The sequence below is a fragment of the Oncorhynchus mykiss genome, chromosome 2, assembly GCF_013265735.2.
Source record: "Oncorhynchus mykiss isolate Arlee chromosome 2, USDA_OmykA_1.1, whole genome shotgun sequence".
NCBI classification, from domain to species: domain Eukaryota; kingdom Metazoa; phylum Chordata; class Actinopteri; order Salmoniformes; family Salmonidae; genus Oncorhynchus; species Oncorhynchus mykiss.
Window position 1 is genome coordinate 22,141,750 of NC_048566.1, and position 13,010 is coordinate 22,154,759.

The 13,010-nt window shown below is 42.4% G+C and overlaps 1 protein-coding gene across 1 annotated transcript; it reads left to right on the plus strand.

The window, feature by feature from the left end:
* Nucleotides 1–7,193: 7,193 nt before the first annotated feature.
* On the plus strand, nt 7,194–8,995 carry LOC110537790 (trypsin-1). Its single transcript, XM_036942247.1, has 6 exons — nt 7,194–7,329; nt 7,510–7,660; nt 7,796–8,046; nt 8,240–8,376; nt 8,527–8,628; nt 8,815–8,995. The coding sequence occupies exons 1-6, from the start codon at nt 7,290–7,292 to the stop codon at nt 8,860–8,862; spliced, it is 729 nt and encodes a 242-aa protein (XP_036798142.1). The 5' UTR covers nt 7,194–7,289; the 3' UTR covers nt 8,863–8,995.
* The last annotated feature ends 4,015 nt before the right edge of the window (nt 8,996–13,010 follow it).

Genomic DNA, 13,010 nt, shown 5'->3' on the forward strand with positions numbered 1-13,010 from the left:
TTCCCGGGGAAGGGGGCAGTAGCTCTTCTGCTGCCTCAGATTCACAACTGTCAGTGTCCATGCTAGCTGGGTTAACAACAAATGTAGAATTACTGATCATAGCATTGGATGTGCTCATGGAAGCAGAACTTGTGTCGTCGACAGGTGCAGGTGTAGTACTGCTGGTAGAGCTGGTCTTGCTGCTGGTGAGTTTCTGATCCACCTCTACGCAGACAACACCATTCTGTATACTTCTGGCCCTTCTTTGGACACTGTGTTAACAACCCTCCAGACGAGCTTTAATGCCACACAGCTCTCCTTCCGTGGCCTCCAACTGCTCTTAAATACAAGTAAAACTAAATGCATGCGCTTCAACCGATCACTGCCTGAACCTGTCCGCCCGACTAGCATCACTACTCTGGACGGTTCTGACTTAGAATATGTGGACAACTACAAATACCTAGGTGTTTGGTTAGACTGTAAACTCTCCTTACAGACTCACATCAAACATCTCCAATCCAAAGATAAATCTAGAATTGGCTTCCTATTTCGCAACAAAGCATCCTTCACTCATGCTGCCAAACATACCCTCGTAAAACTGACCATCCTACTGAACCTCGACTTTGGCGATGTCATCTACAAAATAGCCTCCAATACCCTACTCAATAAATTGGATGCAGTCTATCACAGTGCTATCCGTTTTGTCACCAAGCCCCATATACTACCCATCACTGTACACTCTCGTTGGCTGGCCCTCGCTTCATACTTGTCGCCCAACCCACTGGCTCCAGGTCATCTACAAGACCCTGTTAGGTAAAGTCCCCCCTTATCTCAGCTCGCTGGTCACCATAGCAGCACCCACCTGTAGCACGTGCTCCAGCAGGTATATCTTTCTGCTCACCCCCAAAACCAATTCCTCCTTTGGCCGCCTCTCCTTCCAGTTCTCTGCTGCCAATGACTGGAACGAACTACAAAAATTTATATTTCTACTTTGCACATTCTTCCACTGCAAATCTACCATTCCAGTGTTTTACTTGCTATATTGCATTTACTTCGCCACCATGGCCTTTTTTTGCCTTTACCTCCCTTATCTCACCTCATTTGCTCACATTGTATATAGACTTATTTTTCTATTGTATTATTGACTGTATGTTTGTTTTACTCCATGTGTAACTTTGTGTTGTTGTATGTGTCAAACTGCTTTGCTTTATCCTGGCCAGGTCGCAATTGTACATGAGAACTTGTTCTCAACTTGCCTACCTGGTTAAATAAAGGTTAAATAAATAAATAAATGTTTCTCTATGGACAAGGGCCTTATTTTTTTAACCATTTATCAATTTTTGAGCAAACGGAATGAACTACATTTGGTTAACTACGAACCGTTAGTGGAATTGCCGTGAGAGAGTAACAGTTCATGTGATTGGATGTTAATAATTTGACTAGGCTACCTGTATTTGACATTGTGTTGTTATTTCGCTGAACACTAGATGGTTTAATTCTATTTTTGGCAGTGAAACGAGGCTACTCAGGCAAGAAAAAAACCTAACCTGTTGGAAAATATAAATGGACTGTTTGAAAATGTTTTTTTTTTACATTTATTTCCATTTGTGGGATGCTGCAGTTTTGCATATTGTTATTTATTTTTCTTTGATATGGTGAAATATTCTATTATGCTGTTCAGATTGTACAAATTTTGAATGGTTAGATGTATATGCACTTTGTTTATATACATTAAAAAGCTATACTTTAAATGCAAACGTTTAATAGCATTATTTTTCATAACAAACCAATGCATTTTTAAATACATTGTGGTTAAGGTAGAGTATGATTTCATTTAAAAATGTAATTAGAATTGTTTTAACACCAATCATAGTCAAACTATAGCAAACTGTTTGACTTGAAAAGTAGAACACATATATTTTTTAAAGAGCCGTTTGGGAGGCAAAAGAGCCGGCTCTTTTTGGTGAGCTGAGCCGGCTCACTGAAAACAGATGGAATGCCCATCACAAGCACGTAAACAAGTCTACAAGTTGTTACGGAAATGACAATAACGTACTCCTTCAACCTCCAGCTGCGTACCCCTCTAGCACTAGGGTCAGCACACTCTCAGGGGTACGCACAATGCCGATTCACATAAAAAATGAAAAAATGTGCATTTAAAGTATAACTTTTTTAAATTACTGAGATCATACGTTTCCTGTAGTTCTTGAACAGGTTTGCACACACTGCAGCAGGGATTTTGGCCCACTCCTCCATACAGACCTTCTCCAGATGCTTCAGGTTTCGGGGCTGTCGCTGGGCAATACGGACTTTCAGCTCCCTCCAAAGATTTTCTATTGGGTTCAGGTCTGGAGACTGGCTAGGCCACTCCAGGACCTTGAGATGCTTCTTATGGAGCCACTCCTTAGTTGCCCTGGCTGTGTGTTTTGGGTCGTTGTTATGATGGAAGACCCAGCCACGGCCCATCTTCAATGCTCTTACTAAGGGAAGGAGGTTGTTGGCCAAGATCTCGCGATACATGGCCCCATCCATCCTTCCCTCAATACGGTGCAGTCGTCCTTTCCCCTTTGCAGAAAAGCATCCCCAAAGAATGATGTTTCCACCTCCATGCTTCATGGTTGGGATGGTGTTCTTGGGGTTGTACTCATCCTTCTTCTTCCTCCAAACAGGGTGAGTGGAGTTTAGACCAAAAAGCTCTATTTCTGTCTCATCAGACCACATGACCTTCTCCCATTCCTCCTCTGGATCACCCAGATGGTCATTGGCAAACTTCAGACGGGACTGGACATGCACTGGCTTGAGCAGGGGGACCTTGCGTGCGTTGCAGGATTTTAATCCATGACGGCGTAGTGTGTGACTAATGGTTTTCTTTGAGACTGTGGTCCCAGCTCTCTTCAGGTCATTGACCAGGTCCTGCCGTGTAGTTCTGGGCTGATCCCTCACCTTCCTCATGATCATTGATGCCCCACAATGTGAGATCGTGCATGGAGCCCCAGGCCGAGGGTGATTGACCGGCATCTTGAACTTCTTCCATTTTCTAATAATTGCACCAACAGTTGTTGCCTTCTCACCAAGCTGCTTGCCTATTGTCCTGTAGCCCATCCCAGCCTTGTGCAGGTCTCCAATTTTATCCCTGATGTCCTTACACAGCTCTCTGGTCTTGGCCATTGTGGAGAGGTTGGAGTCTGTTTGATTGAGTGTGTGGACAGGTGTCTTTTATACAGGTAACTAGTTCAAACAGGTGCAGTTAATACAGGTAATGAGTGGAGAACAGGAGGGTTCTCTTGAATCTAGGGGGCACTATTTTCATTTTTGGAAAAATAACGTCCCCAAAGTAAACATATATTTTGTCAGGACAAGATGCTAGAATATGCATAGAATTGACAGCTTATGATAGAAAACACTCTAAAGTTTCCAAAACTGTAAAAATATTGTCTGTGAGTATAACAGAACTGATATTGCAGGCGAAAGCCTGAGAAAAATCCAATCAGGAAGGGACTCTTATTTAGAAAGCTCTGCGTTCCTATGCGTCCCTATTGAGCAGTGAATGAGATATCAACCAGATTCCTTTTTCTATGGCTTCCCTAGTGTATCTAGTGTCACAATACATAGTTTCAGGCTATTATTTTGAAAAATGAGCCTGAACGTCAACATTGCGTCAGTGGTCAGCTGAAGTCTCTCAGTGTTTTGTGCGTAAAGGACAAATGCGGCCATTGTTTCTCTCTATCCTACTAAGAAGCCACCAGTCCCGGTTGATATATTATGGAATAGATACTTGAAAAACACCTTGAGGATTGATTATAAACAACGTTTGCCATGTTTCTGTCGATATTATGGAGCTAATTTGTAATATTTTTCAATTGTAGTGTCCACAATTTCCGGTCGATTTCTCAGCCAAACGTGAAGAACAAACGGAGCTATTTCGCCTACAAAACTAACATTTTTGGAAAAAAGTAACATTTGCTATCTAACTGGGAGTCTCGTGAGTGAAAACATCCGAAGCTCATCAAAGGTAAACGATTTAATTTGATTGCTTTTCTGATTTTCGTGACCAGGTTGCCTGCTGCTAGCTAGTCATAATGCTATGCTAGGCTATCGATAAACTTACACAAATGCTTGTCTTGTTTTGGCTGTAAAGCATATTTTCAAAATCTGAGATGACAGGGTGATTAACAAAAGGCTAAGCTGTTTTGTCAATATATTTCACTTGTGATTTCATGAATAGGAATATTTTCTAGTAATATTTATGTCCGTTGCGTTATGCTAATTAGTGTCAGTTGATGATTACGCTCCCGGACCCGGGATGGGTAGTATCAAGAGGTTTCTTAAAGAATAACTAACAGGTCTGTGAGAGCCGGAATTCTTACTGGTTGGTAGGTGATCAAATACTTATGTCATGGAATAAAATGCAAATGAATTACTTAAAAATCATACAATGTGATTTTCTGGACTTTTGTTTTAGATTCCATCTCTCACAGTTGAAGTGTACCTATGATAAAAATTACAGACCTCTACATGCTTTGTAAGTAGGAAAACCTGCAAATTCGTCAGTGTATTAAATACTTGTTCTCCCCACTGTAGCTGAAAAGAGAGAAGAGTAACTTATTACTTCAGGTTCATGTTTTGTCTACTGATACTACATTTTCATCTACGGCTCATATACATATATAATACTGGATTAAATAATGATGTAGTAGTAACTGCTTACTGTACCTCTCTCCACTGGCTCCACAGTGACCTGCTCAAAGGGTCCAGGACTCTGCACACCTCCTCCACCACCTCCCATTCCTTTTGGATCAGAGCATCAACAGGTGCATTGACATTGGCCAGGGTAGAGATGATGGCATCCTTTGACTCAAGAAACATAAAATGTTGAATTCCACCTAGTAGTACAGTCTTGTTTAGGTCTCAGCTCAAGCATCCCCATCTGTCATTGTGTAGACTTTAGTTTTTTAGCACCTACTGTGCTCCTGTGGAAGTATTCCAAAACTGCTTTCATTTTGTCCACAGTGGGCTTCATCACCTTCAGAGCATCTCTTACAATCAGGTTGATTTTGTGGGCAAGACATGGATGATGGGTCCATTCTAAAATGTTCATGGCTTTGGATATGTTAGCTGCATTGTCGCTAACACAACAGACCACTTTTCCATCTACTTTTCCATCAATTTTCTCATGGCTTCTGGAGTCAAATGCTGTAGGAATGACTTATATTAATGACTTTAATATTCACATGGAAAAGTCCACAGACCAACCCCAAAAGGCTTAACCACCTAACTGAGGAACTAAATTTAACCTCGCACCACTAAAAAATAAAAACATTTGTCATAAGAAACTAGCTCCCTGGTATACAGAAATACCAAACTCCTGAAGCAAGCTTCCAGAAAATAGGGACGGAAATGGCACTACACCAAACTGGCAAGCTTGTGGGGAGGAGGAACAGGGCGTACTGGGCTGTGGAGGCGTACTGGAGGTTTGGAGTGTAGAGCTGACACAACCCGTCCAGACTGGATGGTTATGCTTGCCCTGCAAATGCAGGGCGCTGGCACAGGACGCACAGGGCTGTGCAGACTCACAGTACGCAGAGCCGGCGCAGGATATCCTGGTCCATGGAGGTATACTGGTATTTCGAATTGAGGTTGGTAAACATATTATGGTTAGGGTTGAGGTTAGGGTTGAGCTGGGATGTGGACATGAAGCTAGGGTTAAGTTTGAGGTTAGGCTTGAACTGGGATGTGGACATGAAGCTAGGGTTAAGTTTGAGGTTAGGCTTGAACTGGGATGTGGACATGAAGCTAGGGTTAAGTTTGAGGTTAGGCTTGAACTGGGATGTGGACATGAAGCTAGGGTTAAGTTTGAGGTTAGGATTGAACTGGGATGTGGACATGAAGCTAGGGTTAAGTTTGAGGTTTAGGATTGAACTGGGATGTGGACATGAAGCTAGGGTTAGGTTTAGGGTTAGGGTTTGGGTTGAGCAGGGATGTGGACATGAAGCTAGGGTTAGGGTTGAGGGTTAGGGTTTGGGTTGAGCAGGGATGTGGACATGAAGCTAGGGTTAGGTTTAGGGTTAGGGTTGAGGGTTAGGGTTTGGGTTGAGCAGGGATGTGGACATGAAGCTAGGGTTAGGTTTAGGGTTAGGGTTGAGGGTTAGGGTTTGGGTTGAGCAGGGATGTGGACATGAATCTAGGGTTAGGGTTGAGGGTTAGGGTTTGGGTTGAACAGGGATGTGGACAAGAGCTAGTGTTATGGTTAGGATAGAGGGTTGGGGTTTGGGTTGATTAGGGATGTGGACAAGAGCTAGTGTTATGGTTAGGATAGAGGGTTAGGGTTTGGGTTGATTAGGGATTTGGAACAGAAGCTAGGGGTAGGGTTGAGGGTTAGGGTTTGGGTTGATTAGGGATGTGGACAAGAGCTAGTGTTATGGTTAGGATAGAGGGTTAGGGTTTGGGTTGATTAGGGATTTGGAACAGAAGCTAGGGGTAGGGTTGTGGCAAGGTTTCAGGTTGAGCTGGGACGTGAAATGAAGGTAGGGTTAGGCTTGAGAGATATGGGTAAGATTAGGATTAAGCCGGGGTGTAGACTTTAATTTACTGTCGAAGTACAACTGTTTATTTGAATAGTGTTAATACCTAATATAATACATTACACTACCCAAGTGTGTGCTTACTTTGATTGTTTTACTGCATATTAACTGCATACAGTATAATGATTTTTGTAGGAATTTATGGTTATACAACTTATGTAATGAACTCATGGCCATGTAAGGTATACAGAGTTCATTTTTAAGACAGCCTTGAATGACTTTCCAACAAAACCCCATAAACCCAGTTTACTTGTTTACAAAGCTAAAATTGGCCTTGTGAGCAGCAAAGTTGTGTTTGTCGACTTCTCCAAGAGAATACCACCATGTGAACCACACAGCTGTGTTGCAGTCATGTTGAGATCAAGATACAGTCTGAACTGCAGAGAATACTGGCCATCTCAAACTGGCAGTTGTAGTGCACTGTACATTTATCACTGTCTCCTGTAAGAAATTCAAATCAAATCCAGATGGTAAGAACCTGCACTTAAAAGTACTGAGACTAATGAAAACATATATTTAGCTTTCTGCTGCCTTCAGGGTCAACTTCATACCACACCATGATGGAAAATGCTTTGTCATAATGCTGACCTTGGCAGTGCACCTTTTGCCTCTGATTGGATTTCTCTTGACCAATCAAACAGTTCCATTAAACGGGGAGGCACACCCAAATCTGCATATATACCAGGGGTGCAGATTAACCCCTTTCATCGACAGGATCATACAGCAACCATGATTTCTCTGGTCTTCGTTCTGCTCATTGGAGCCGCTTGTGAGTATAATAATGACCATAGAAAAAATAACAGGACTGTGTAAAGACACTAACATCACAAATGTGTGTTTTTTGACGTTATTAAGAAATATGTTGTTGTTGTTTTATCATAGTGCTATGCTTTTCCATCTCAAAAGCTGAGGTAATATCGTTAAGAATATGCCTGCTCTCTGTTTACAGTCGCCACGGAGGACGACAAGATCGTTGGAGGGTATGAGTGCAAGGCCTACTCCCAGCCCCACCAGGTGTCTCTGAACTCTGGGTACCACTTCTGTGGTGGCTCCTTGGTCAATGAGAACTGGGTTGTGTCTGCTGCTCACTGTTACAAGTCGTAAGTACACTCCCAAATGAACTACTAGCAACATATTGAGTCAATAACAACTAGCAACAATTTGATAAGCTTAACTTTTGCGAAACTAAAGGACACAAGTGAACTCCACATTCACATGAATTCTCTCTCTTTCAGCCGTGTGGAGGTGCGTCTGGGCGAGCACAACATCAAGGTGACTGAGGGTAGCGAGCAGTTCATCTCTTCATCCCGCGTGATCCGTCACCCCAACTACAGCGCCTACGACCTCGACAATGACATCATGCTGATCAAGCTGAGCAAGCCCGCCACCCTCAACACCTACGTGCAGCCTGTTGCTCTGCCCAGCAGCTGTGCCCCCGCTGGCACCATGTGTACCGTCTCTGGATGGGGCAACACCATGAGCTCTAGTGAGTAAAGAACCTGGGTCAAAGGTCACATGTGCCAGTTGGTCATCTTCATGGTGACTGAGTGTGTTTACAGGCATAGCAAATGTAAACCTACTATTAAAAACACTGTCATCATGTCTAACTATAACTCTCCTCCTTCTACCTTCCTCCCTCCATCCTTCTCTCTCTCGCTCTCTCTATCCCCTCCTTACAGCCGCAGATGGCGACAAGCTGCAGTGCCTGAACATCCCCATCCTGTCCTACAGCGACTGTGACAACTCCTACCCTGGCATGATCACCAACGCCATGTTCTGCGCTGGATACCTGGAGGGAGGCAAGGACTCTTGCCAGGTACTTACCACACTGACCTCAATTCAGGGGTATCACAAGGATGACTTTAAATTGACTTATTCAGTTGATTAGAAATATATTGAGAATGAAATAACCAATTAATATCACTATCTCGATCTCTCAATCTTTATCTATCTCTCTCTCTCTCAGGGTGACTCTGGTGGCCCTGTGGTGTGCAATGGTGAGCTCCAGGGTGTTGTGTCCTGGGGTTATGGCTGTGCCGAGCCCGGTAACCCCGGTGTCTACGCCAAGGTAAGACAGAAAAATTGTTTTCCTGTTGTGTTTGAGGAAAACATCAACATTCATACATCACTGTGACATACTTTGGTTTCCTGAAGGAAAAAGACATTGAGTCTATAAAATATTGATTGATGGTTCTCATGTTGCCTCCCATTGAGCGTGTCCACTAATGTCTCTCTTCTTCTTCTCTTCCTTCAGGTGTGCATCTTCAATGACTGGCTGACCAGCACCATGGCCACCTACTAAGTCTGATCCTAGCTTTGGTCGTCCAGTACGTTCGCACAACTCTACAACATCCCGTTCCAGATCAACATCCACCTTTTGTACGGGAGATTAGACATTATTTATGTTTATGATAAATAAAGCATTTAACACTAAATACTTTTTTTCTGTTGTGTTTGTACTCTCAGTGTCCTTAGAAATCTTTGTAAAGGTCTTTCTATCTTCTCATGTCAAGTAGTTTTACTAGTAAACACCAGAGAAACTAGTAACCACTAGCAAATTGTTAAAGTATGGATCAAGAATATACCGTTTTTCTTTCTAAAGGATACAGGGGGTAAATTCATTGTGTCATGGTACCCTACCGTAACCATTTGATTTGTATCAATACAACAAGGAACATTATTGATTGCAAGGATTTTTTTCTTAGTTGTGTATTGATGCGTTGCTGCTCACAATAGCTGATGTACGTATGTTAAAAGTGTGGCATAATTGCTCCTCCTTCTTACCCATTTAGAGTATTGTCTCTGAGAGTTGGGTTGCTACTGAAATACTATGTAGGGCAACATGAATATGGTTAGATCTTACATAATGCTTTACACCGAGCAAACATATAAACTGTGACATCCACTTGGTTTCTCTAAAGAAAAAGACATTGAGTCTATAAAACAGATTGGTGGTTCTCATGTTGGCTCCCATTGAGTGTGTCCACTAATGTCTTGAAGAGTATTACTTGGGCCGGCTCTAGCCTTTTTGGAGCCCTTTGCAAGATGTGGTTGGGGAGGCCCACCACCTCGCAAAAAATATATGGGGGATTGGAAATGATATAGACAATTACATTGATGGAAGCCACAATTTATCTGCAACATTAAAGCTAATCTATAATCTTCTTAAATAATAATCATAATAAAAAATATATAGAGTATATATTAATATGGGCCCCGTGGAGGTCAGGGCGCCTGGGCACATGCCCTGCGTGCCCGGTTGGTATTCGGCCATGATTACTACAAGTTTATATAGCTGGCTAGATCAAATACCAATCTAAAACTGTTTTACTGACATGGCTGTACTCAGGGTCAGTCAAATGGAATGGCTAATTGAGTGACTGTCAGGGACAGTTGTAATAGTAATTTAGTAATAGTAAATCAATAGTAATTTGAGACCATGACTGAGTTACACCCAAAAAAATCCTAAATAAATAAAATGTGTTTGTTTTTGTGGTCGGGGGACCCCTAGCGGTCGGGGGCTTTAAACGACCAAATCAAATCAAATTTATTTACAGTGCCTTGCGAAAGTATTCGGCCCCCTTGAACTTTGCGACCTTTTGCCACATTTCATGCTTCAAACATAAAGATATAAAACTGTATTTTTTTGTGAAGAATCAACAACAAGTGGGACACAATCATGAAGTGGAACAACATTTATTGGATATTTCAAACTTTTTTAACAAATCAAAAACTGAAAAATTGGGCGTGCAAAATTATTCAGCCCCCTTAAGTTAATACTTTACGTTCATTTCTAGGAGACAGAAGGCGTCTCCTTCCTGAGCGGTATGATGGCTGCGTGGTCCCATGGTGTTTATACTTGCTTACTATTGTTTGTACAGATGAACGTGGTACCTTCAGGCTTTTTGGAATATGTTCCCAAGGATGAACCAAAGTTGTGGAGGTCTACAATTTTTATCTGAGGTCTTGGCTGATTTCTTTTGATTTTCCCATGATGCCAAGCAAAGAGGCACTGAGTTTGAAGGTAGGCCTTGAAATACATCCACAGGTACACCTCCAATTGACTAAAATTATGTCAATTAGCCTATCAGAAGCTTCTAAAACCATGACATAATTTTCTGGAATTTTCCAAGCTGTTTAAAGGCACAATCGACTTAGTGTATGTAACTTTCTGACCCACTGGAATTGTGATCCAACTTCAACTGTATATTGCTGCTAGAGTATGCTATTGAACACATACACATGTTCTAATGAGACAAAATCCTTTTGGCTACTGGTACATGGTAACATGCTAACAAAATGATGAGCCAGGTTGAGTTCAGTTCGCTTCAACAGTTGCTACGTTATGTGACTGTTTGTACTGAACCAGATGTTTCCTCAAAACGGTGCGCACAGTTTTTCAACAGCTTTTTTTAACTGGTCATTTAGTACAGTACCATTTTTGTCATACTTAACACACGCCTGGGTTGAACATAAAGCTGGGGTTATGGTTAGTTTTAGTGTTAGTGTTGAGGCTACGGTTATGGTTGAGCCAAATTGAGTTATTATGAGTACGTTAAATGTTTATTATGAGTTGGATAAACTGATTGATTGGTTTAATTATTTTCAGTTGGGTAAACTTGTTATTTTGAGAGATGGATACATTTATTATTCTTGTACTATTCTTACTTAATTGAGGTTGGTAAACGTATTGGGCTAGAGTTGAGCTGGGATGTTGACATGAAGTTAGGGTTGAGGGCTGAGGGTTTGGGTTGAGCAGGGATGTGGACATGAAGTTAGGGTTGAGGGTTGAGGGTTTGGGGTGAGCTGGGATGTTGACATGAAGTTAGGGTTAGGGTTGAGGGTTGAGGGTTTGGGTTGAGCTGGGATGTTGACATGAAGTTAGGGTTGAGGGTTGAGGGTTTGGGTTGAGCTGGGATGTGGACATGAAGTTAGGGTTAGGGTTGAGGGTTGAGGGTTTGGGTTGAGCTGGGATGTGGACATTAAGTTAGGGTTAGGGTTGAGGGTTGAGGGTTTGGGTTGAACTGGGATGTTGATATAAAGTTAGGGTTAGGTTTGAGGGTTGAGGGTTTGGGTTGAACTGGGATGTTGACATGAAGTTAGGGTTAGGGTTGAGGGTTTGGGTTGAGCTGGGATGTGGACATGAAGTTAGGGTTAGGGTTGAGGGTTGAAGGTTTGGGTTGAGCTGGGATGTGGACATTAAGTTAGTGTTAGGGTTGAGGGTTGAGGGTTTGGGTTGAACTGGGATGTTGACATGAAGTTAGGGTTAGGGTTGAGGGTTGAGGGTTTGGGTTGAGCTGGGATGTGGACATGAAGTTAGGGTTGGGGTTGAGGGTTAGGGTTTGGGTTGAGCTGGGATGTGGACATGAAGTTAGGGTTAGTTAGGGTTGAGGGTTAGGGTTTGGGTTGAGCTGGGATGTGGACATGAAGTTATGGTTAGTTAGGGTTGAGGGTTAGGATTGAAGGTTGAGGGTTTGGGTTGAGCTGGGATGTGGATATGAAGTTAGGGTTAGGGTTGAGCTGGGATGTTGACATGAAGCTAGGGTTAGTTAGGGTTGAGGGTTAGGGTTTGGGATGAGCTGGGATGTGGACATGAAGTTAGGGTTAGGGTTAGGGTTGAGGGTTAGGGTTTGGGTTGAGCCAGGATGTTGACATGAAGCTAGGGTTAGTTAGGGTTGAGGGCTGAGCAGTGACGTGGAAGAGAAGCTTGGGTTAGATTTAGGGTTGAGGCTAGGGTTAGGGTTTGGGTTGAGCAGAGACTTGGACATGAAGCTAGGTTTAGGGTTGAGGCTAGGGTTAGGGTTTGGGTTGAGCAGAGACTTGGACATGAAGCTAGGTTTAGAGTTGAATCTATGGTTATGGGTAAGATTAGACTTGAGACAGGGTGAAGACTTTAATCTACTGTCAAGGTATATTCATAATTAATATAATAAGCTGCACTACCCAAGTGTTTGCTTATTTTGAGTGTTTTACTGTATATTAATTGCATACAGAATAACTTATGTAATGATTCAAAATCAAATTTTAAGACAGCCTTGCATGACATTCCAACAAAACCCCTACTTGTTTACAAAGCTAAAATTGGCCTTGTGAGCAGCAAAGTTGTGTTTGTCGACTTCTCCAAGAGAATACCACCGTGTGAACCACACAGCTGTGTTGCAGTCATGTTGAGGTCAAGATACAGTCTGAACTGCAGAGAATACTGGCCATCTCAAACTGGCAGTTGTAGTGCACTGTACATTTATCACTGTCTCCTGTAAGAAATTCAATCAAATCCAGATGGTAAGAACCTGCACTTAAAAGTACTGAGACTAATGAAAACATATATTTAGCTTTCTGCTGCCTTCAGGGTCAACTTCATACCACACCATGATGGAAAATGCTTTGTCATAATGCTGACCTTGGCAGTGCACCTTTTGCTTCTGATTGGATTTCTCTTGACCAATCAAA